The sequence below is a fragment of the Aptenodytes patagonicus genome, chromosome 3 (assembly GCF_965638725.1).
Source record: "Aptenodytes patagonicus chromosome 3, bAptPat1.pri.cur, whole genome shotgun sequence".
Classification (NCBI taxonomy): domain Eukaryota; kingdom Metazoa; phylum Chordata; class Aves; order Sphenisciformes; family Spheniscidae; genus Aptenodytes; species Aptenodytes patagonicus.
Window position 1 is genome coordinate 126,680,855 of NC_134951.1, and position 25,751 is coordinate 126,706,605.

General features: G+C 39.3%; 1 protein-coding gene across 4 annotated transcripts in view; it reads left to right on the top strand.

Moving 5' to 3' along the window:
* The window catches only part of TMX4 (thioredoxin related transmembrane protein 4), a 79,003-nt gene extending 53,900 nt beyond the window's left edge, over positions 1 to 25,103 (top strand). For 2 of the 4 annotated variants that reach the window (XM_076335124.1, XM_076335123.1), the window contains 7 exons: positions 10,289 to 10,404; positions 15,371 to 15,416; positions 16,493 to 16,621; positions 17,605 to 17,650; positions 19,911 to 20,012; positions 22,661 to 22,724; positions 24,022 to 25,103. In XM_076335124.1, coding sequence (XP_076191239.1) covers positions 10,289 to 10,404; positions 15,371 to 15,416; positions 16,493 to 16,621; positions 17,605 to 17,650; positions 19,911 to 20,012; positions 22,661 to 22,724; positions 24,022 to 24,308 — 790 coding nt within the window. In that variant the 3' untranslated portion in view covers positions 24,309 to 25,103. Of the gene's footprint in view, positions 1 to 258; positions 462 to 10,288; positions 10,405 to 15,370; positions 15,417 to 16,492; positions 16,622 to 17,604; positions 17,651 to 19,910; positions 20,013 to 22,660; positions 22,725 to 24,021 lie in introns of those variants that run through there. The other 2 variants (XM_076335122.1, XM_076335125.1) reach the window with 2 other exon arrangements.
* The last annotated feature ends 648 nt before the right edge of the window (positions 25,104 to 25,751 follow it).

Consider the following 25,751-nt stretch of genomic DNA (forward strand, 5'->3'; position numbering starts at 1 on the left):
GGAGCACGTGCCCTGTGGCCCTGCTTGGAGCTGGAGTTCGGGCTTGAGACTTCCCCCGGGCTTGTGACAACGGAGCCTTTCCCCGTGAAGGGAGGGAGAGCCGCCGGTCGCGGCACAGCCCGCCTCAGGAGGCGCCTCACAGCTCGCGCCTAACGGCTCCTGCCCAACGGCCGCGCCGCGCGCTCCTTCGCGCCCGCGCAGGCCCCGCCCCCGCGGCGGCCGCTCGCGCCCTCACTTCCTGGGGCGGGCGGGTTGAACATGGCGGCGGGCCGCTGGGGCGGGCGGCGGCTCCTCTGCGCCGCGGCCGCTCTGCTCCTCGCGGCGGTGCTGGGTCCCGCCGCCGCCGCCTCCTCCTCCTCCCCTCCCCGGGCGGGCAGCCCCGGCGAGCCGCGGAGCCGCGTGCAGGTGTTGGGCGGCTCCAACTGGAGCCTGGTGTTGCAGGGCCAGTGGATGTTGGAGTTGTGAGTAACGGCCGCTTTCCCGCTCGCCTCGGAGGCACCGTGCCGGGGAGGGGGGGCGGCCTGAGGGGGGGGGGCTTCCCTCTGTGGGGCGGCCGGCTTCAGCTCGGCGCCTGCCCCGGGGAGCGGGCACGGCCGCTAACGCCTGCCCCGGTCGCGGGGGGGAGAAGGGCCGGGCGGTGCCGGCCTTCCCACCCCGCGAAGGGAAGCGCGGGAGCAGCCGCGCACCTTCCCCGCCCCTGCAATGGCTGGCCGGGGGGGGGGGGGCAAGGGAGGAAGCGGCCGGGCCGCGTCCACGCAGGGTCACCTAATGCCCGTGATCCCCTCTTCCACCAAGCGTTGCCGGCCCTCGGCCTGAAGGCACACGCTGACCTTGTTTGAGATGATCTGATAAAGGCAGCTTTCCTTCAGGTTTTGGTCTTGTGTGGGCACAGAGCGCCTGAGAGCCCCAAGGTTAAACTGGGCACGTTTCGGTAAGCTGTGGTGTCGTTGATTACGTTTCAGCGGTGTTATTCAAGACAACTGCCTGCTGGGGAATAGGATCAGGCACTGCACCTTGCACTGCTTACCCATTTGGGACTTTCACTGGATTCTGTGCAAGCTGGGAAGGCTGAATTTGGTAGTAATATTTAGCAGGAGTAGGCTTCCAAAGTGGCGTTACATAATATCCCGGTACGCCCTCACTTCCAGCCCCGTTGCTCTATGCTCTATGCGAGTTCTCGTTGTTCAAGGGAGATGCATCAGATTTCATTAACTTTTCAGTGCTGCTCTTGCTTTATCCTGGTGACAGCTAGAGAGGTTTGCCTATTGCCAGCTAGGGTTTTAAGTGCTTAACTAACTGTCATGGTGTCACGGCTTCAGTTGTGACATGATACTGTTCTTGAAATGCACATGACATTTTGTCCTTGGAGGCTAGCTCACCTGCTTGTATTTAGAAAGGGGAAAAGGAACTTGAGGGTTTTTTTAAGACAGCCGTTAACAAAAAAAAGTAGTTTAAATAGGCTGTCTGCTCACATGATATCTGTGTGCTGTGCAGCTATGAAACAGGATTTTGTTGTGGTATGTGTTCTGCTCCTCTGTGGAAGTGCTTGAGTCTGAGCAGTTTGAAACAGACTGGGTAGCCTGTGAAACAGACTGGGTTGCCCATCAGCAGCTGAACTCATGCTCCCTCATAAATACTTACTTACCCAGCTGCTTTAAGTTTTGTTTTAGTATTGAATTTGAGTTATCTGCAGTCTCTTATTAGGGGGAGGGACGATCACTTCCCCTAGGGCTTTACTGCTCAGGATCTTACTGGATACCTGGTGTTAAACAGTGAATAGATGGGAACAATCCTGAAATAGCTGATTAAGAGACCCTGGGATGCCCACTGTTGTGACTAAGGATTTTGGTTTGATTTTGAGTCTTTTTTTTCCTTTTCATTTATTGTGTTCTAAAAGGTAGGGGAAGAGATGATCTTGGAGTGGGAGAAAATAAGTTTATTTTTTAAATTGAAATTTTTCCACTTCTGACATCTTAGTCCTATGTGGAAGCTACTGTATGAAAGTGACTGATTCATACCCGAGTTGATGACCCTTAAAGAGGAAAAAGGTTGTTTATGAGGACTCAAAGTTTTCATTTCTAAGAGAAAATATTTAAAGAACTAGTGGTGCATGCCCCTGAGGAAAAAAGAATAGAGGAACTGACTGAAATCAGAAGTGATTGGGATAATGAACAGTTAAAATACTTTGTGAGTCTTTACTCTGCTTGAAACATTGCACTCTGGTTTGGAGTGACAGGTAGCTGACAATAGCAAGGGTGACAAAATCAGCTTTAGTGCTTGCTGAATACAGTGCGTGTTGGTACGTTGCTTAAATTAGACTTGTTTTTATTTTATGTACAGTGTTTGATGTGTGAAAGATCCTTGCTTCTCCATGCTACTTTCTGTGGTACATTTCTAGTGCTTTCTGCTCTTCTCCTAACTGAGAAGGAACCTTTGTCTTTATTGAGGATGCTAACTCAACGCTGCTGTTCTTGAATTAGTGAGAGTTTGAGATTCCCAATCGTGTCTAAACAGGAGTTTGAGATCTAGCATTGATTTCTTATGATTCTTGCAGCTGTTTTCATGCTGATGGATTTTGGCTTCTACTGATTTTTATCTGGTTTAGAGCTGGTGATCCGGACAGGAGTCCTGCATGTCAGTTCATTGATTCCTTCCATGCTGTGTGGTAGGTCTGTTGGCCAGACTACAATATTGTTCATCAAAACCTCATTTGGTCAAAGAACCTCCTTTTTGTTTGAAAGACCTTTGTTTTCCAAGCAGAACTTATTTTTATTTTTTTAATGCAAATGTTGTTATAGGATCTCTATGAAAAAAATATTTATTTTGGTCACCTGCTCTAGATTACTGGCTTGAAGCCTTCTGCCCTGGTAGTGACAGATACTACTACTTCTGTTTAACGTCAGTTTTTCTATTTGTGAAAGTAGTGTAGGTGAATTACTGTATGCTACCACTTTTTTATTGTTCTCAGGTGCACAAATAGAGAAACTTAAGTCAGAAATTACTTGTGTGCGGGATTTGTAGTGGAAATAGGATTTTTTTTCTTCCTTCGTCCCTCCTAGCTGAAGTGTGTGTACTTGGCTGACTTCTTGTAAATATTCGGTTATTCATAGTTGGCAAAATTGCAGGCACTGGAAGCACTGCTGCATTTCCTTGATAAAAATGTTCTGGATAACTGTGTCTCTGAAAGACATTAAAACACTTTTTGCTTACTGTTACTATCGCAGCGCACAGATCCTCACTGAAGTGCTGCGAGTGTGATGCTGGAATGAACTGTTATAAAAGGTTTCCTTATTGACTTATCTCTAGTCTGTAGCTGCAAGATAATAATTCGTTAATACGAGGAATTTTTTTGTCTTTATTTTTAATATTGTGTCTATTAGGAATATAGAAAACTAATTTCTGGTCTGTTTATTTAAAAGTGCATTTTGCATTTGTAAACATAGCTTGTTCCAAGCTTGACTGATCTTAATTTAACATCCTCCTCTTTTTGAAGTAGACTAAAACAAACAAACACACAAAAAACCGTCCAATAATAAACTTGTTGTCTTTATGCCTCCGATTACAAATGATACTATTTAATATGCTCCTGTTGCCCCTGCAGTACTTGAGGAACTTGCCCATCGGGAAAATCTCTAGTTTAGTTCCCACATAGGATGTTAAATGTTTTGGTTCCCATTTGTTTCAGCACAGACTTAGTGCTGTGTGTACCTAAAAAAAGAATGTCTTAATTTTCTATTTTAATTCTAGCCAGGTGAAGATCGGGAGAATAGTGTGAGTAATAGTCATGTTTTCAAGGCTAGCTTATCATGCCTGTAGCATAGGGCCATACTTTATTTTCTCATTATCATTTATCATGAAACATTGTCCTGCTATCTAGTAGGCTGGATTATCACAAGGGTTCAGTTCTCCCACTAGCACTTCTGTCTGTAGTTTCAAGGGAGTGTGCTAAAGAGCTAACTGAATGTTTTGGTATTTACATGGCTTAATGCTTTTAAACAGTTGGCTTGAAACACTTTTACGGAATTCTTCAGGAGTTAATTTACGCAATTATTTAACAATGACTGTAACTTAAATTGTGAGGTCAGTAACATTGGGAATTTTCTGTCACTTAGGAGAGTATAGTCTCTTACTTCCTCTTTATTTGTTAGTATCCAGGCTTTTCTTCGTCCTATTCTTAAAAAAAAAAAAAAAAAAAAAACAACCAAAAAAAACCCAACGAAAAACAAAAAACCAAAAAAACCCCCACCAACCCAAAAGTGGGGGAGAATGAAAATCAAGTTACCAAAACTCTGTTTTGGTTCTGAAGCTTCTGCAGCCCTCCACTGACTTCAGGGGAAGTGACCAAATTATCTATGGACTCTTATTAGATAACTAAACATGCAGCTGATTACTGTGCCATGCACTGGCTGAACAGAAACTGATAAAATGTGAAACTGAAATGTCCTTGGCAGCAGATGCTTTACTATTATAGAAGGGGACAAAAACATCTGGAATGGTGGAAGTTAATCTGCTCAAGTTCTAGAAGATTTCACATAATGTTTCAGTGATTGATTGGCTTTACATTTTAAAAATCAGTTCTCCATCTTTAAAAAAAACTGCTTGTGAATGGAAAGCTGTTGGGGTCTTTTTTAATTGCAGATAGCACTCTTATCCTTTTCTTGTTTTTTGAAATTAGAGAGCTGAATAATTACGATATACCTTGCTTTGCTTCTCATCTTGTTCTTGGAAGTTTAAAATGCGTTTTGTTACTGAGCTGTAGAACAATTGGAAAGTAGCATTTGAAACGTTATCTTAGAGAATACAATTTGTTTGGCTTCTGGTGCATCACACCACAATGGTATGCAGTTACTTTTCCCCTTTATTCAAGTATTATTGGAAAAGATAGGCATGTCAGGTTGGGAATGGGAATTCCCATGCAGAATGGGAATTCATAAGGTTGAGCTTGTACCCTGAAACAAATTCCCCAGAACAGTGCCTCGGTGTATTGTCAGTTCAGCAGGCCTGTCTGTGATTTAACGCGTTTGAGTGAAGCTTGGCAGGAGAATCCAGGGAAGAATCTTCCTTTGTTTGCTCTTTGAGATAGTTAGGGCTTTGGCAGTTTGCAAAAAAACCCCAAAACTAGAAAAACCCAAACAAACAAACAAAAAAACTTGTGCTGGTTTTGGCTGGGGTAGAGTTAATTTTCTTCACAGTAGCTGGTATGGGGCTGTGTTTTGGATTTGTGCTGAAAACAGTGTTGATAACACAGGGATGTTTTGGTTACTGCTGAGCAGTGCTTGCACAGCATCAAGGCCTTTTCTGCTTCTCACCCCACCAGCGAGGAGGCTGGGGGTGCACAAGAAGCTGGGAGGGGACACAGCCGGGACAGCTGACCCCAACTGACCAAAGGGATATTCCACACCGTATGGCGTCATGCTCAGCATATAAAGCTGGGGGAAGAAGAAGGAAGCGGGGGACGTTTGGAGTGATGGCATTTGTCTTCCCAAGTCCCTGTTAACGTATGACGGAGCCCTGCCTTCCTGGAGATGGCTGCACACCTGCCTGCCGATGGAAGCAGTGAATGAATTCCTTGTTTTGCTTTGCTTGTGCGCGCGGCTTTTGCTTTGCCTGTTAAACTGTCTTTATCTCAACCCTCGAGTCTTCTCACTTTTACTCTTCCAATTCTCCCCCCCCCTATTGTGGGGGGAGTGAGCGAGCGGCTGTGTGGGGCTTAGCTGCCAGCTGGGGTTAAACCATGACACTTGTTTAACTCTTGTGGAGCAACTGTTTTTGGGTTGGGAGGTCTTGTCTGTTCTGGAGGGGTTTTGGCGCACTGGAGGAAACTTCTTGTCAGCTTCCAGAGCCTGTACTATTCTGATACAGGTATTGGTAGATTACAGGGACTAACTTTTTTATATCTTTGGCTACCACCTGCTCACTTGAAAAGGAGACTAAAACCATATAGTTGACTTGCTGAAGCTTATCATTTGTGGAAATTATGACAATGCCTATTCTGCCTCAAGACCTATCTGTATTTAGGAACAAGAATGAATCAAATTATAGTCTTAAGATAACACCCAAAGACATCAGGCTCTGTCTTGTTTTTGCACGTTTATGAACTCTGTAGCAATAAGGCAAAGCTACTTAAAAGAATAAAAGTAATAATTATTTCATTCTGATACTGTTTTTACCGTTCTATTAGGTACTGTCTCAACATTTGCACCTCTAATTTTAACAGTACACCCAATCTGAAATCCAGCAAATAGTTTGGTGTACCGTAAGCAGTACCTTTATAAAAAGTTGTGTGTCTCGAATAGAGAAAAACTAGACTAAACGGGGAAACTTTCATGTTGCCTATTCTGCTGTTTTCTCTTCAGCAAATCCTCTCGTGCTTGTATCCAAAGCTGTTTTTCCTCTGTTCCTAGATTCTTGCAAGTTCTTGAAATTACCATCAGAGCAAAGTGTAGAATGGTATTCGAGGTTACATCTGTTCAACACTCATAATTACTGATAATGGTAGTGAAAAAGCAGATACATTCATTTGAAAATGAGGGAACTGGTGAATTCCCTAGCCAAGCAGTTAGAAGAAGAGAGATTAGTGGCTCGGAGTTGGAAACTGTGTATCAGTAAATCTTATTAAAATTATTCTGTTTACTGATCAACTCTGTAGTGATATGACTGAATGGCATGTTTGCTCAAACTGGTTTTAACTTAAGTATTTATTTATTTTTTTGTTTTGCAGCCATCAGTGAAGTTGCTGGTATTTGAAAACCAAAGCTTGGTCTTTTATGCTTGAGATCAGAGATAGACACAGACTTTGCTTTTGACTTTTTAAGAGCTTAAAATTTTGCTTTTGGATTGCTTTCTTTATGCCCTCTGAAAAAGCTTCAGGTATTGTAATGGATTGGAGTAGGAACTGGAAAACACCTGGCTACTTTGAAATAGTGATTTTGATCTGCTTAAGTCGATTGTTCTTGCAGTGGACCTGACCAGTAGATAGATGTTAGTTGCCTTATTTACGGAGGGTAGACAGTGCATGAGGCTATTTCAATTATAAAGCTTTGTGCTATATAAGAGGTCTGGTAACGCCACAAATGAAGTATATGTTGAGAAATGTGCACTACCTGCTTGCAGTGAATAACTTGGCAATGTGTAATTTATAGGTATGTGGTGTTTTCAATCTGATTTTTAAAAGGTGGAGATCAGTAAATTGCTTTTTAATGTGTAACAGGCTACTGAAAACTTTCTTTCCTTAACCAAGTGCCCAGGTCTTGATTTAAATTCTAGTGGACTTTGATTTTAAATTGGAGAGACCTGAGTGCTGTTTTCTTGGCACGCTTGTAGGGCATAGGGCACAATGCAAACAACAAGTTAATAGCTAAAGGTACCCCTTTGTGCAAAGGGAGAAGCTAGAGGAGTAACAGCCCTAAATTCGGTGGTGTTGACAAGGTGCTAATTATTTTCTGGTCTGTCTGTGGAGTATGGCAGAAGAAATTTGGTTACCTCTGCTTTTGTAAGTGACCTGGTCTTGCATCTTGTGACTCGATGAAAAGTAATGAAGTCTGGTTTCACAGCACACAAATGGATCTGCTTTCCACTCCTACAGATTTTTTTCTGGGGAATATAAGAATGGTAGCTGTACCACAACTCCTGTAGAAATACGAATCGGCCTTGGTTCTAAAGGATTCATTAGAAGCTTACATTGAAATAAAGTACCTCCTTAAGCTTCAGTTCTTCAGGGTGCAAAAAGTTTTTTGAAACTTTTGATAACGGTGACCTAAGTGTGAAGTATTTTACTCTTCTATATGTTACCAAAAGAGAAAGTGTAAAGGGAGGTATTTTAAGCCTGAGAGGAGACGCAATAAAGCTTTGGCAATAGAATGTTTTTGTTATTTCCAGGAGGCACTCCTGAATTCCTTAGTGCTTCAAATGCTGCATAACAAATGCAGACATTAAAGCTTCAGAAAAGTGAGGATGTTGATGTAAACAGCAGTGATAACTCTTGCAAAAATCTGATGTCTGTTGCAAGTTCTCTCTTGTATATGTGGGGACAGGGTGTCTCCTGGCTGGCAGAAATCGGATGTGTAATTTCAGGAATGTAAAGCAAATATTTTAATCCCGATTGTCTGTGCCAATGTTCAGCTTGAGTGTTTAGATCTTGTAGCGTTGTATGTGACTGTTGCCATCCCACATCCAATATTGGTAATAAAAACTAGGAAGCCAACAACTAAGACTTTTTGTGAAGTTCATTGTTATGTTCTGTCACTACCAAACTGTGATGCGGGTGGATTTTAATGCTGCTTTGAGCTAAATAAAGTATTTATAATCATATGAATATTAACATGTGTATTGAATATTCCACTTAATTTCACTTAGAAGAAATGCTTGTGAATGTCAATTGTAAACATATGTGTTGATAGGGCCCAAATTTCTATTTCAAGATCAGATGGTACCTGAAACAGGCTAAAGGGTGTATTAATCTTGAAAATCTCATGGCGTGAATTTGACACATCTAGAGAAGCTGGATTTAGAAAATATTCCAACTTCTGTCTTTAATCTTAGAGCAACATCAGCAGCATTATCTGATGGATGTATGCAGTTTCTTATCAGTCAAGCTACTGTAATAAAATAATACTCTTTGTAAAGTACAGTATCTATCAAACTATTATTAAAAGCCCTCTGTGCTCTGTAGGCCAGCAGCACAATGGGAAACAGCACTGCATGTGAGACTTGTTTCCAGCACCTTTTTGAAAGATACTGAGGGGCTGTTTCTTGGCAGGATAAGATTTATGTACTTTTTTCAGATGCTCTCACACAGAATGATGCTGATGCAAAAAAACAAGGTATTGGCTTTCATACTTAGAATAATAAATTTCTGGTACGGTTAAACATAACATGTATTTTTAAATTGTATCTTTTTAACTTCCAAATGACAAGATTTCCTTTTTTAAGTACTTAGGTTTCAAAACTACCATGAAGCATTCGGAGTAAATTTGATTCTACCGCTTCTGTGAGAAACCTACCTGTTTTAGGTTCAGTCTTATTTACATGAAACATCAGTGGGTGGCTGGGGAGATCTCTGTCTGCAGCCACTAAGAAAGTAAGCATTCCTGATCAGAAGACAGCCAGAGAATAGGAAATGCCACTCTTTAGGTCAGATAGTAGTACTGGCAGACAAACTGAAGGAGTAAGGGAGTTCCTTGTGGAGGTTCCCAGTTAGAGTGTAGTGGTTATGTGGGCTGTTAAGGATATCGGACTATGTCCATGAAGAAATTTGTTTCTGTTGTTAACAATGGATGGGGAGCGTGGTAGCATATATGGAGTACTGTGAGAAGTAGCCTGTCTCTAGACCCACTACTTTTGCTATCAGAAACCTGCATGTGTACAATTCCACCTCCACCCCCGCCAATAAATTAGGTTAAACCATGTAAAGGTCTCTCTTCATCTGTAAAAGGGTAAGTCTGTGTATGGGCAGTTGCCATGGCTCGGTTACATGCTATACCTGGCTGTTCTGCGTTACCTTAATTGCATATATGACAGACCATTGCAAGCTGCACAAGTTTGACACAGACTTTGTCAACCAAGTTAGGGTAAAATACATAAAGATGGCAAATGGGGTTTTATCAGCATTTAAGCGTTATCTGATATTATCCTTTCATATTAGCTGTTCTGTCTCCATGCTGATATTATCAATAACAACTGCAAACTTGGTTTGATTATTGCAATTGGTAGTATAGAAAACTCAGCTCTTGAAACATGCTTTCTCATTTTGCTGAAATTAATCCTGGGAAAAAACAAGACTTAAAGACAATCAGTATGAGCAGTAGGAATTTGATGTGCACGCTTTTTAAATCTCTAAAGAGTGCTATCAAAAAGGGCATGCTTTGTATATTGAGTAGTGGCCTAAGGCAGATGTAATTTCTAGAAGTTCTGAGGTGTGGGAAATAAATACAAAATGTTACATTGAAGGATACTGCTTCAGAGGACAGCCTGGCTTCAATAATTCAGATAGCTGCCATGGAAATGGATTCATTTCATATGTAAATAGAATAAATCACAAGCGGTGAGGGGTTTGGATATGAATTTCTCATATCTGTGGAGATTTGTATTTGTTTTAATAATATGAGGAGGAACGAAGGGATTGATAAAAAAACTACTTGATTGTCTTATTCGGTAGACCTGATTAAGAAAAACTGTAGGTTTTTTCCCTTTGTGATTGATGTGTTTGTATTTTCTCTGTACAGTAAATCAATTTGAATGTCTGTAAGTGTAAGAATATTAAAATATTTAACCTGTCTTCCCCCTTCAGCTATGCTCCTTGGTGTCCAGCTTGTCAACAGATTGAATTGACGTGGGAGAGTTTTGCAAAGGAAAGCGAACATCTAGATGTCACTGTGGGAAAGGTGGATGTCACTCAAGAACCAGGTATAGTATGAAATAGACTGTTTTAGTAAAAGGTATCATTCAATATAAGTACCACTTAGTATCTGGGAGTGTGCTTTATTTTACTGGAGTACCTGGGATACCAGCCAAGTCAGAAAAGAGATTTCTAAGTCAAAATAACGTTATCCACGTTTTGTTTCTCCATATAGTTCATACCTGTGAGCCCAAGTTTATAAACTCAATTTGAAGGATTAAAAAATAGGGGGAGTGATCTGGCTTAATACTGTATTAAAAGGGGCTTATTCTCTATTTTAATCTACTTCACTGAAAGCTGTTGCCTGTCTCATTGCGCTCTCCTCCAAACTGTCTGCAGAAGAATCCAGTTCTGTAGCCTCCAGTTACCGAGAGTTTCAGGGTGTGGTAGCATTACCACAGTGTGAGCCTGCTTTAATAAGTTCTTAACTGTTTCCATGATGGTGCTGGCTTATTGTCTTGTTTAATTGTAGTAGTGCTTTAAAGTACAGAGGTTACTGTTGTTTTCTGTTGGTAATGCACATATGCAAATGTGTTTACAAAAAGGATTTTCTAACTGCCCACAGAAGCATGAATACAGTCTTATTTATTCCTTTAGTGAGTCCCTTCAAAGTTTTGAATGTGTGTTTGTGTGAGCAGTACCAATATTGTTTAAACCTCTGCACCTCTTGGGAATGCTTCGTGCTTGTTTTGGCTTTGAGGGGATAAAAGATTTTATCAGCAGTATCAAAAGACTGACAGAGTTAGGCAGAGATGTTACTAGAATAAAAAGGCTAAGCTTTACTGATTTTTTTTGCCTTATAAAGTGTGTGGAAAATGTGTCCCTTTTATTAGTTGAAAACATGCTGAACAAGTTAGCTTTATCAAATTAACAGCAGGGAAATTACTTAAACTCTGGTCTTGGATACAGCAATTTAAGTTCACAAGAAAATGCCAGCTGTTCTAGACCTTGTGTAGGTTAATGTTTTGTTAAAAGTTTAGAAGTATACAAAAACTCTTATTCCAGAAAGCTGCCAATGTGGGGCTCTCCTTTAGTGCATATACTAATCATTAACAGTTTATTAAATAGATGAGCTTTAATATTAAAATTTTTTTCATAGATGCAAACTTAAAGCCAACTTTTTCACATAAACAAAGTAATGGTTACTCTGGAGTAAAGGCTGCAAATGGGGATCCATTATAATCCTGTCCTGTTATTTTCTCCCAATTAGGCAGGGATTCTTTTGGTTATGCAGTGTTCAAATAAAAGGATTTCAATCTTGATTGTGGCACGTGGGTTTGACTGTAACTTAAAAATGCACTTTCAGAAGTGAGGCTGTAAAAATAAAATACTTGAGATCTCAAAGGAATTATTCTTCCTGGTAAAAAACTTGAATGGCAGTGTTGGGACCTGAAGGGGTCGGGTACTTGATACTTTCGTTTGGTCTAAATTTTTCTGACTGCTGAGTGGTGCCAGATTCATAAGACCTTAGATGCGACTTTTAACCAGAAGTTCCTTAGATATTTGAATTTCTAATGTTGCCAAGAGTCTTGACCTCTGAGGATGTTTAACTTCTGCAAGTCAAAGGGCTGACCCAAAATGATGAATTTGTACCAAAGCATGCGTAATATACCTACCATATCAGTTCAGCACAAAGCATGAAAACTGTAGCCACTTCTAAAACTAATGAATACTCAAACTGGAAAACAAAGATTTATTACATATTTGACCTTTGGTGCTGATGAAATTTTGAAGGTGTATGAGCTCCTTTGGAAGCTTTCCAAAGTTATTGAGGTATTTTTACCGCTTACGCTTCAGCCTTTCGGTTGGTGTGCTTAAGTGCTTTATCTCCGGTTCTTGCTTGCACAATGGTACCTTAATTAGCTTTGGTTATGTAACCCCTTCATCAAACTGAAAGTAGTCAAAATGCATTAAATTAGGGGAAAACTACTAGATGAGTGCAGAGTTGCGTAAAATTGCACTTCCAAAACTTGCAGGAGAAAGTAGCCGTTCATGGTGCTTAACTACAGCAGATGCCCAAAGAATAAATCCACCAGAGCCTTAATGGATTTACAGCATATTTCAGTCACGTGAGGTACTAGTCTTAAAGTGCTTATTCTTTCCTGGTCTTTTCTATTGAAACATTCAGTATTTCAAGAGCAAGTAATGGAGATGCTTCTGGATCTCAAAGTTCTGTGTATTTGTGGTGCCTTTCTTAAGCTCCTAATCACAACATTTACCTGTGATTTAAAGCAAGACTTCTTGGATCTTCTGTAATCTTCTTGGAGTAGTTGCTTAATGAAAGCAGCTGTATTTTTAGATGGCATCTATATTGTCTGTGTGTTTTTGGGGGAGTGCGTGTGTGCAAATACTGAAGTTTTTTCCTATTCTTGATTAGCTGTTGACTTCATAATGGATGTATGTCAGTTTTTGATTTGCAAACAAAGACAGATGCTAAACTGTATTTCAAGTTAAACTCTTAGCCAGTTCAGGTTTGTATTAAACATGCACCAAAACAATTTACTGTCTGTTCAGCCAGCTCTTTGTAGCTGGCTCACATCTGGTTTTACTGTTCTAAGGAGGTGCCTTAGATAAGCAACAAACCTCCAACTAATGTTTTGGGGATGCTTAGATGCATTTTGGCAACAGATTTTATATTCTACAGATTTCATTGTTCATTCTGAGACCGTTGGTACTTGCTCTAGGATAGGCTACTGGTAAGAGAGATTTAAGCTAGCTGTTTTGTTTTCTGTTTGCCTGACTAGCATTTGTAAGAACTTCAGAGGGTCTTTTAGTGTTCCCATGACTTCCTCTGCTCTTAAGCTTATTATGGTCTTTATGGCTCTCCACCTAGTTTTTCTTGTGCAGCTGTGCTTTCTGCTTGATTAATTCTACTGTTACACTTGTGTTTTTGTTTACTTCCTATTTCCCTGTGCTGGCACAGCTTTTAGCTGTTCTTTATAAAGTTTTCTACCACCCTGCCTCTTATAGCAATAAAGGCAGAAAGCTGAAAAATTGAAATGAAGAAGACTTCCTTTTTGAAACTCTAAAGATGCTTGCACTTGGTTTGATGTAAACATCTTCCCAAAAAACCCCAAACAACAAAAAAACCCCACACCCCTTTTTTGCCTATTCCATAGGGGAATTCAGACTAGGAAAAACATTACTACTGAAACTTTTAAAAATACCTAGTTTAGTTCAGTATGGCTCATCTTTGTCTCTAAAGGCAGAAACCCTGTTGCTACAATACTTTTCCATGGCTAACATCCTGGTGCCAAAAGATGTTGTTTTATTGAAAGCCGAGTAAGGACTTAGTTTCCCAAAATATTTTCACAGAACTTTAAAAGGAAAAGTTAAATAACTGATTTGTACTCTTTATCGGAGTACATTATATGACTGGCAATTACTAGCTAGAGGAATGTAGCCCTTACTAATGGAGTTAGACTGCGTATCTAGGGGTTGGTGATCTCTGAAGTCTGCTGTATTTTTTTTCCCCAAAAATAGACTGCATTAGTAGCACGTTTTTAATCTCTGCAGTCTTTAAGTCGGATGTGTTGAATAGTAAATAATATTACTAAGCACTAAGGTGAGTTCTTCCTCTCACTTGCAGGTTTTTGTAATTGTCAGGAGGTGGTAGTGTCAAGTAGCCCTGACTTCCTCAGATTTGGAAGCAGAGGGAAGAGAGTGATGTCTTCACCTGACAGCTTAGCGAGTTGAGTCGTACAGACAACATGCTTATGAGATGTTTGGGAGCTTTAAGCTTCACAGCTGACTCTTTTGCAATTAAGCCATACACTGGGAGATCTTCAATGGTGTACCTTACACAGCAGTGAAGCTGGAAGCCCTTGCACCTATTACTCTGTAGCAGTATTGAGTAGAAGGCCCGAGAACTTCAAACACCTTCTCCCCCACAAGCTGCTTTTTGACCATTTGGATAATTTCTCTGTCCTATGAATTGCATTATGTTGTCACTGTCTAGGGTGATACTTATAAAAAGATTACTATGTATTTGCCAGTCAGTGAAACACCCACTTTCAGGATGGGGATCAATTCCAGTCAGCCTCTTGAAGCCCTACTTCAAACTTTCTTTGTCGTTTCTTCTGTCTTATGCTCAAAATGCTGACATGACCCACCCTTTTAGATGATGTTAAAAATTATTCTCATGGCTTAAACTTGCAATATTTTACAGAACAGAATGCTGAGACATCCCAAGCTTTATTATCAATCTGTTGGCATACCATTTCTATTTACCTGGAGAGGAAAGATGTATAGGAAGGAAGGATAAGAACCTAGAAAAATCCAAAACGTCTTGCTACAGTTGCGTTTATGAGAGATGGAGCCTTCCTACAGGATATAAGAGCAGACTGATTGTGCAGTGTACACAGATTATTTGGAAGAAGCAAACAAGCAAATACAAAGATGAATTTATTTAATGACTTGAAGTACCTAAGATCTGAAATGTGTGGTTCTAAATCATTTAAAAACAGCTAAAGCATGAATTAAAATCAGGGGCCAGAGTTTGTTAGCCGTTGTTGTCATTGCTATTGTTGCTAGTGGCCCAACTTTCTAGATGAAACAAAGTTCATCTGGATGAGACTGTGCACAGGCACAAGCACACAGCATCCTGGAATATGGGTGCGTTTGTGTGACTCTTCTTTCTCTTGGTTGGAGGGGCACACTGCTGGTCTGGTCAAAAACTTCAGCTGTGTGCAAGTATTGATTAGCGAAATCCATGTAGAAAAATTACCTTGTAGTGAACATTCTTCAAGGTAAGCATTTTTCCCTAATTTGTCAGCAGTGTTTAGTATCTATTGCTGTTTGTAGCATTTCTGAAGACAAACTGTAAACCTGTATTTACAAAACAGTGGTTAAAGCTATGCAGTCTGCTGCTTTCTACTCTACAAATTCAGATCTGTAGGTATTTATAGATAAGTCAGAATGCTGGGAAATTTCAGTTTTACTGAACCGTTTGTGGCTTTTTTCTTCCCTTTCTAGGCTTGAGTGGTCGTTTCTTTGTCACAACACTTCCTACAATTTATCAGTAAGTGTGTCACACTAGAAACAGTTGTCTGTTTCAGTATGTATTCTTTTTTCCTGTCCTGTTTGAACAGCGGCATGGAAGATGTAATGAACAACTGGCTTATTTCATTTTTGTCAATCTCTAAAACGTTGCTTAGGAGCTCAATGCACTTAATGAACATAAAGTATGCATTTTTAACTTATGGTGGAAGGTTCTCCTACAAACAGTTTGGTATCTAGATAAAAGTGATGCTTTTTCAGTGTGGAAACAACACTTAATAGCATTTGTAAAAAATTGGTGCAAGTTTGCAGTATTGGCTTCTAGAAACCCGACCGTATGTGAGCAGACATGCTTGACCTTATGTAAGTGTCACTAAAATTTCTCATTTGAATAACTGACTGCATAGGTCGCATGTAAAACAGTACAGAATTTTCCAGTGTTTGTTGTACTGCTTCTCTTACTGCTGGAATTCTTCATCTGTTGACTCAGTACCAGTATGTAACTGTTGACTCCTACTTGTCACTTGTTTTAAACTGTAACTCTGAAATGCAGGTAAAAATGAAGGAATACTGACTTTTGATTCCAGTTCAGGTTATTGTTTAGAGCTTTGATTGTATTGATGAAGTCCTCATCTGAGGCTTTTTAAGTGACTTTACAAAGTTCCCCTGTTATCAATACTGTTAAAAACAGATCGGGAAAGATGTTTGCTGTATCTCTTCTGCAGTAAGAAGATGTCATCCTTTAAATATTGAACCCTTTATTAAGTCATGGTATTGAGTCATGCATATATACATATACACACACACATATATATGCACACTTTTAATTCTGAGTTGTGTCTAAAAAATGATTTGGTTGTTAACCTCGTGTGCTTTGTATTTGCTGTAGTGTGAGTGAATTTAAGAAAAATAGAATTTTTAATAAATGGCAAAACTCATGTTGTTTAAAAACTGAGACCTTCCATCATGGATTACACGATGCTTAGGTGTTCAACTTTCTGAGCAAGTCAAATATGTAATGTACGTGGGTGTTTTTGTTTTTTTACCATAGATACAGTTTAAGGGATATCTGTGTTAATGCGTATTTTTGGTTTTTAGTGCAAATGATGGAGTATTTCGCAGATACCGAGGCTCACGGACATTGGAAGATCTTCAAGGTTATGTTTTAGAGAGAAAATGGGAAGCTGTGGAGCCTGTAGCGGGATGGAAGTCTCCATCTTCTATAATGTAACACTTTGTTTTTATTAACAGCAAACATGCTTTATAGCTCATTATTCGTTCAGGGTACTATGTTGACAGCTTAGAGACAAAAGGCCTTTATTCCCTAGACACGTAGGCTTTGCAGAAGCAATCTGTATTGACAGCCTGCTTTCCAGTTTCTCACCTTTAAAAGCAGTTTATTTTCTACACTCACTTTTGTTCATGCCTACTAAGGCTTGTTTATATCATCTTTGAAAATATATAAAGGAAAAAAAGTACAGCCACTGAGCAATATGTAGGTGTCAGTTTGAATATCTGCCAAATACTGGAATCAAATGCATGGTTATGTAGATTTTTACTTCATGACTTTTGGCTGCTTGGGGCAGGCAGCCTTTAGCTTTAAGGATTTCTTGTTTATTTGTTTACAAGGAAGTCTTATGTCCTCCCTTGGAATAGGAAACAGTGTGGTGCTTATACAGTATATCAGAATTTATTTTCAGAGCATTGGATTTGCTTTGAAATAGCGTAGAATGCTTGCATGATGTAAAAGGTGAACGAGAGATGTGAATGCCCTGCATTTCATTCTGGCTAAAGCTATTTGTAAATCCATGTCAAAGATCCAGTGGGTGTCCTTATTTTTCATATGAGGATGAGGAAGAGCTCTAGGATATTTAGTAATGGGGAGGGGTGCTACAGGGCTGCATGCTGCTGTGAGTTGGGGAAAAGGTGGTTATGGCTGCACAGGGTTAACCTGTGGAATCACTATTTCTTGATTATGCTCAGATGTCATCTTTCAAGTCACTGTTTCAATGCTTTGCATTGAGCTGGCTTAAATGGACATAATACTGAGAAAATATATTTATTTGCAGTAACCTCCTTCTGACAATTACTAGGGGCTGAATGGCATTGAAAGTCCATAGATAGAATCTTTTTCTGGTTTCTGGGCAGTTTGCTGTGTACTTCAACTCCTATCTGTCTTAACCTGTTCCTTCCTTTTCTTTGTTTTCTAGGATGCATGGCATGGCAGGACTATTTCACCTCTCTGGATGGATCAGGGTAAGTAATTATGTGGTAGTGTTTTCCATAGCTCCTCTTCATGCTTAGAGTAATATTCTGTTTAGAAGTCAAAACCTGAATCAGTCAAAACTGAATATTTTTATTATCCTTTTACGAGAGTTAAATTTTCCCTACATTTACTGTACATTGGTTGTATACTATCTTTGCACTATAAATTTTGTAGTACTAATAGACTATGCCAAAAATGGCAGTTTGATTGTAAAGATTATCATCAATACTGAAAATACTTCTGTTCTTATTATCTTGGTATAGTTAAAATGTTCTATCAAAGCGTGCTAACATGATAGAGTAATTTTGTGAGAGCTGCTGCAGAAATGGTTGTAAACATCAGGAAGACATTTAGTATCTACCAGGTTCTCTCATTTAATACTACTCCTAAGGATTCTGTGCAGGTTCATTTTAAGAGTTGTGTATTATCCTCTTCTGCAGTTAATTTTGCATCTAGTGTATTGTACAGGAGAAGAGAGGGTAATGGTTTTATTCTTTAGTAAGAATTTCTGCATCTGGATTTGAAACTGTCAAGCCATTCGCATAGGAACACAACAAATTTGGACAGTAGAGTAATTATCAGAAGTAAAGGAGAAATGCTTAGCGTACACTGAAGTATGCTTTGAGCTTAAAAGTATTTCAAGACGCTTCCATTTGGGAGCTATCAAAGTTTTTCCTGTAGCGTGCAAATGCTTAGAATTTTCAGACCTTTCCAATTTTGGTCAGGAAACATACTCTTTCTTAAAATCTTCAAGTGTAGCCAAGACTGAGAGACTGTATTTGATTGTAGCAAAAGGTCTTAATATTGTAACATGTGCTACAAAAAATAAATGTAGTAGTTTGAACAGAGTTTGTATCACTTCCAGTTAGCATCTAACTAATGCAGAATCAAACGGAACTTTCAGTTATTAGGTTTCCTGTGCAAGCTATCTTTGATTCTTTCTTTCACTGGATAGTATTAACTTTTTATAGCCTTCTGGCATTTCTCTTCCATGGTTGCTGTGTAATGATGTTGTCTCTGTCTAGTTTCCTTCCTGAAAAATTAAATGCTCTGGGAAGAAACCTTCTCTAATTTGCTTTCTGCTTTGATGAATATTCCAGCTGTACATTTCCTCACTCTTCTTGCTGTGTTGTCTTTGCATATGCTTTAATAAATGTTGGAAGCTGTTCTGACATTAAAAAAAAAAAGACCTTGGAATTTCAATATTTAAACTTTTGTAAATGTTGGTTGTGGTTTGTTTTCTAATGGATATACTCTTGGAAGAGGTCTAATGTGGTAACTTACTTCCTACCAGACTCTGTGATGCTTGGTTCAGTCAATTGAATTTGTAGGTTTGAATAACAGACTTGAGTGTCAAAGAAATCTTAATATTGTATTTGGAATATTCTCTTTAAATTTGTTAGTGAAATCACTTACTCGGTATCTGCTTAGAATGGGTGGCTCCTTTTAAGAACTAAAGAGCTTGAGTAAGAACTAAATGGCTCAATTTTAGTTAATGAATGGATTCCCAAATTTAGGTATATATTTGGATCTTGTGCAACTTTAAGCGTCTACCACTGCTTCCCAGATGTAATTATGGGGATAAAGCTCCGTATACGGTTACATTTTTTTTTCACTTGGTGATGTGCTTGTGAAGTGGGTATAAAAGGACACTTGCTTTTAACCTGACTTGGTTGGTTTTTTGGTTCTGAAATGTTTAAGTTATAAGTTACCTTTTCTTAAATACTCATCTTTGTCGACTTCTGTTGGTGCCGCGACTGTCATTATTGGGGATGCTTACTGTATGGGCTTCTTCCACAGAGGCCATAAGAGCAGATGTACCGGTTCATGCCATGGGTTCATCTAGCCCAATAGTCTGTCTCCAACTGTTGCCACCTTCTTAGAGAATATAAGGATCAAGAATGTTGTGATACATTCCTGTATGCTCTGAGCCTTCCTCATACATTTGTCCACAGTAAGATTACACGTGGTATCTCTAATGCTGAATAACTTAGGAAGAAGGAATTATGCATCCTTTGCTTAAAAAGCCTTTTGATGTGAACAACTTGGTAAAGAAAAACAAGATTTAATGGTATTGAAAGAATTACAGTATGACTTTTAAGGATGACTAGGGCTTGAGAGGGAAAACTTTAGTATAAATACTGTTAAACGAAAGGTCTTAATTAGATATCAATTTTATGTAATGGTGATGGCAGTATAAATCGTAAGTGGTGTTAGGTATGAAGTTAAGTATCTTCTTCTCATTTCCAGCAAATTCATAGCTACCTCACTGGCACTCTTGGAATTCATGTTTGGATTTCTTATGCACTCTTCATCTTAGCTACCTTATTGATTGGCCTGTTCCTGGGTTTGGTAAGAAAGCATATTACTTTCTTTTTCTCAGTTACCTAGAACTTTTGCTTTGCATTAACTTGTGGAAAAAAAGAATAAACTTCACCGAGATATACTGAAGTACCTTCTTTTAATGATGTATCTCTTCTCCCTGGTATCCAGTGATAGGATGCATGGGCATGGTTCAGAGCTGCACCAGGGGAGGTTTAGACTGGACATTAGGAAGCGTTTCTTTACCGAGAGGGTGGTCAAACACTGGAACAGGCTTCCTACAGAGGTGGTCGATGCCCCAAGCCTGTCGGTGTTTAAGAGGCATTTGGACAATGCCCTTAACAACATGCTTTAACTTGGTCAGCCCTGAATTAGTCAGGCAGTTGGACTAGGTGATTGTTGTAGGTCCCTTCCAACTGAAATAGTTCTGTTCTGTTCTCTTCTATTAAAATTCTTAAGTATTCAGTACTGCAGATCCACTCTCTAGTGTTGCTACCTACTTCTGGTAAAGGTTAAGACTGGTTCACCCAAATAAGTTAACCTTTTTATGAAATTCATGCTTCAATTTAGACTTGTTTAGTTTATCCACTAAACAAGTGATTTTTATATTGGCCTTTTGTATCTTAAGACTTTTGTACTTCAGGCTTGGATGTGCGTGGTCAGAATTGTGTAAAGACTCCAACTTTCTAAAAACACAGGCTTTGTGGAGAGATTTTTTTTATTAGCTGGAGTGGGATTGTATTTGTGGGAGTTAGCAATGTAAGTATGCTGCTGCACTGTTACTCAAAATGAAAGGATGAAAATATTTTTTGAAAGGCTTTGAAGATTTGGGGGTTTAATTGATTTATTCTATTCCAAGGCATAGCTTTGTGGTTACAGCTAGGTTTTAATAAAATCTGACTTCACTTCTTTCTCCCCCACGGTCTTTTGGTTTGAATTCTCATTAGTAATTGAAAAATCTGACCTCTCTTGTTGCTAACCAGAACTGGTGCATTCATATATCAATCTCCAAAACATCAGGAACGTTATTCAAACAAACCTGTTAGCTATATATGCGAATGTTAAGGACCATATCCTGAGCCCTGTGTTGTTTCATCAGTGGAAGCAGTTCAAAGTTGCTTTACCTGTGGAGCTGGGATTATTTCCTCTCGGAATATTTGAATGATGTGGCTCTATGACCTCTCCGACATCAAATGAGAAACTGAGCTGGAAAAGGAGATATAGATGGGAATAGAAGTTCTTTCAGACCAGTTGCTTGGTCCGCTAGCTTGTTCTGCAACTGCAAAGACAGTTTAAAACAGTTATGCTGATAACTGGTTTAACTAGCTGCTAAATTGCTATTCCATCTAGGAAGTGGATCGCTATTCCATGTTTGAAAGGAGGTTGTAGCGAGGTGGGTGTCGGTCTCTTCTCCCAAGTAACAAGCGATAGGAGGAGAGGAAACGGCCTCAAGTTGTGCCAGGGGAGGTTTAGATTGGACATGAGGAAAAATTTCTTTACTGAAAGAGTGGTGAAACATTGGAACAGGCTGCCCAGGGAAGTGGTGGAGTCCCCATCCCTGGAGATATTTAAAAGATGAGTAGATGCGGCGCTTAGGGACATGGTTTAGTGGGCATGGTGGCGTTGGGTCAACGGTTGGACTCGATGATCTTAGAGGTCTTTTCCAACCTCAATGATTCTATGATTCTAAGTGTAAAGGTTGTTTCTGGCACTTGGATCTCTGCCCTTCAGCCCAAATATTAGTGTTAGTGAAATAAAGAAAAATTGCATGAGTATGTTTCTCAGTAGTACAGGGAAGTGATTTCAAAGCAGTGTGTGTGTATTTAGGCAAAACCACATTTTTATACATAATATGTGTACAGAATTGGTATATATGAGCAAATGTCTTTCATTATACAATTTAAACAGCTGCATTGTTCTAGATGGTAGATTTTCATCACCAAATGAGTGCAAATCAAGTTAGAGTAACTAGGAGCAAATGAATATGATGATTTTAAAAAAAACCTTTCCTTCTTCCTCCTTTGCTAAAAAAAGCCAAAGCTGAAAAAATGTAAAGTTAATCTCTCAGCTTTTTCTAAAAAGCTTTTCAATGATTGAAATGTATTTCTTTAACATGGTGTCATCGGTCGCTTTTCTTTCCTTTGCATTATTCTTAGCACGTGACAATGAGACACAAATATCTTCCTTGCGTTTTGATTGTATGTGTTCTACACTAGGCTGCTTTAAATAAGAACAACAAAAAATGCCCTAAAAGACAAAATCAAGCACAAAAGGTGGAAGTACACATCGTGTATTGGGGATTCAGGGATAGGACTTGAATAACATCCCAAAATATAGAAAATCTTGACCAAGGTGGTTTCATAAGTTTTAAACAAATAAAAATTCCTCAACTGTGTTCTGGGCCTCTCTTCTTAAGATGCAAGCTGTTTCAATACTGAATAAATTTAGGGAAGTAGGAGGCAGAAAATGTGGAGCAGAAAGCAGAGAATGTTGGTTGGTGTACACTTAGAACACACTTCTTTTCAGCATTTTTATTTAGCTCCTTAGGACAGCTCTTATCTCCGAGCAAGATAATATAATTTTCTAAATTTTATTATATGTCTGTCTAAAAAGGATGAGTAGGAAAATACTTAATAGCGCAGGGGCTGCTAATAAATGCCTTTTTTTCCTTTACACAGATACTGGTTTTGATTTCAGACTGCCTTTGCCCATCCAAGTCAAGATACAGAGCTGAAACATCTGGTAAGAACTCTTAAGTGGGTGAGATCTTGTAGGTTTGAATGTACACTTGTAGGAGGGAGAACTTAGATGTGAACCAGTGTCAAGTAGTCCTTAGATGTCAAGAAGTTAGATGTGAACCAATAATCCAGGTATACATTTTAGTCACACTGCCAAGGATTGATATGTCGGGGTCTAAAATATCGATGTCAAAGCATCCACCTGGAGGATAGCAAAACAGACCAAAAAAAAAAACCACAACAGTAATTTGTTCTAGCTTCCACAGCAGTAAAGAGGCTAAATGCATTCAAAATGAGGAAGTCTTGAAGAAAGATATTGGGGTTTGGGTATTTTATGCAAGTGCATATTCACTAGACCTGTTGCTTAAATATAAAAAGGAATTTGCTTTGGCAGGACACCTCCACATCCTAATATGCACTCTGTATATTTCATTAGGAGATGCAATGTTCTGAACCTGTAAAATTCTCTACGTAATTTGTGGTTGGGGAAAGGAGAAGATAGAGGGAGTCAAATGAATCTGGAGACTGCAGGTGTGAGGACCGGGGAAGGTGTTGCATCTCCTTCAAATAAAAAAACCCACGTCTTTCTGATCCTTAGTGAGAGGGCTTCTGAATAGTATTCTGCTCGCTGTGAACATGGGAGGCAAAAACTTGCATGCGAATTAAAGTCTCTTGTCAGCACCAGATGTGTGTTAAGCTCCAGAACACCTTTTGGTACGTTTGTGCTATTAAGTGGAGTCAAAACTTAGCTGTAATTAAAAATTTTGGTTTTAATTGTGTACAATTGTGTGTACTGGTTTGCTGTTGAAGATGAAGACACATCTGTGACACTTGCCAGTAAGACTTTAGCCAAATCTAGAATTCATAAGTGTCCAAAATTACCACCTTCAAAACCTTCGATGTTCATCGCTATCAAAAGAAAAACGCACCTATGCATACTTGTGCAGTGTGCTCTCCAGTTGGCTGGTTGACTCAACAGCAGCTGTTACCTGACAGAGCTTACCAGTATCTTTACCTCTTCAAGGAGCCAAGTAAAACTGATCTGTCTTTAGTTTTAACTTGGTGTAACAAAATGAAAGCTAGCTATGCCTGATACGCAAGAAAAACAAATGAAAATGGAGGAGAAATACTACTGAAGATTTATTTGAAATAATTGAAAAATAAGGAAAATACAGTCCTGTAAAAGTTTTCAATACTAATGTTCATAAATATTTCAGAGTACATACATGGCGATGTAACTTCAAAAGACATTGTTCTGAGATTCAGTCTAACTCCAGTATTTAAACTCTTCTTTTGTTTAGAAGAAGCAATTACAAAGGATAATGTGGAGAATGCAGCATTAGAAGAACCGGAGGAGGCTGCAGAGCTTTCCGCAGATGATGCGGAAGAGACTGCAGATGTAAAAGACCTCTCAGATGGAGAAGATGCAGCAAATTCAAGTGCTGATGACTCAGAGGAGGATTTAGCACTTGGAAAAGAATCAGGGGAAGAAGAAATGGAAGACTTAAGTGAACAACCTTTAGCTGATTCAGAGACTGAAAGCTCAGTAAGACAGCGTAAAAGTCAGGTGGCAGATAATGGACTATAGTTGTTTCGGTGGTGTATTTTGTACACTTGGACCAAAGAAGTATCAGACCCTGCGTCTGAAGCTGAAGCTTACACTTGATTTGTCATTTGTGTTTACGCAAAACCTCTGCTCTGTCAGCAGGCTTCTCTTTTTTTTTTTAAGCTAATACTTGCTCATTGGGTTTGTTTTATAAGCACATATGCTGTATATTGTATAACTTTAGCCATGACAATCAAAATAAGTATATCTTATTTGTTTGAAGTCTTCTAAGAGAAAAGGGGTGTAACAGTCTCAGTTCACCGGCTATAAAATGGTCATCTGTACTTGTGTTCCTTTAAGTATTGACCTAAGCAAGATCAGGACTTTCAACTCTTTACAGTAGCTTGGCAGGACTGTGACTTTTCTGTCTGAATGTTTATTGTTTCCAAATGCCACAGAAGCACCAGATAAGTGATACAGTAGTGAATGAAGGCACCTTACTAGTCTTCTATTAAAAATGTTGTGTATGATGTGCTTATTTTTATCAGTTTCAACTGAAGCACCTTTCTCATTTTTATTAACGTTTGTTTTGAAAGTTTATCATACAGTACGCCCCCAGATTTTTCAATTTTTGGTAATTCGGAGGCATGCTGCACACATCAAGCTTGTCAGCTGAGTTTTTGACCCAAGGAGTTTGAGTAATTGAAAACCTCAGGCTGAGAAAGAGTGGCAGCTAAATGTTTAAAATATGTTTGAACTTTTAAAAGGTTTAAAGGAAATGATTTTGGTCAGGGGGGATTTCTGCCAAAGCATCACTTCCCCCCCCCCCGCCCCCCCCAAGAGATTGTAGCAAGAAATATTCACTTTGCAGTCAGTAAGTTGTATATTTCTTGCCAATACAAGCTTGTCATACGCAGTGCAGTTCTGCCATTTCCAACTCGGAATACTTTTGGCAGAACTCAGACTGCTTTAGTAATATTAACTGAAGAGGCACTTAAGGTTTTACCTTTAATCGCTTTTCTACTTTTTGTCACTGGAATTGGCACATGAGGAAAAGAGATGGGCACGGGTGGGTAGTGGGGAGAAGCTTTTGGTTTTGCTACTTATATCAAGATAAACGTGTGTCTGTTGAGCTGTGTAAAATGAAAATGGCTTGCGGGGTAGACAGCATTAGGTGTGGTTAGAAGACTTAAGTCATTAAAGATTTCCCTCCTTTGACTTGGTTAATATGTAAGGCTTTTTTTGGTAAGGAATACCTATGGTGAGATCCTGTATGTTCCTATCTTGTTGATGTGTGATCATGTGCATAAGATGTGTCTTAATCTTGATTTTTTTTTTATATATATTGCATAAACCTTGCTAACGTGCATGAATTTCATCTTGTTCCTCAAGAATAAAGAGTAATCAGAGATGAAATCGTCTCTCATTAGAAGAGACAAGTTGCAAGTGCAAAATGCTGGTTTCCTTTGAGACTGAGATTAATAG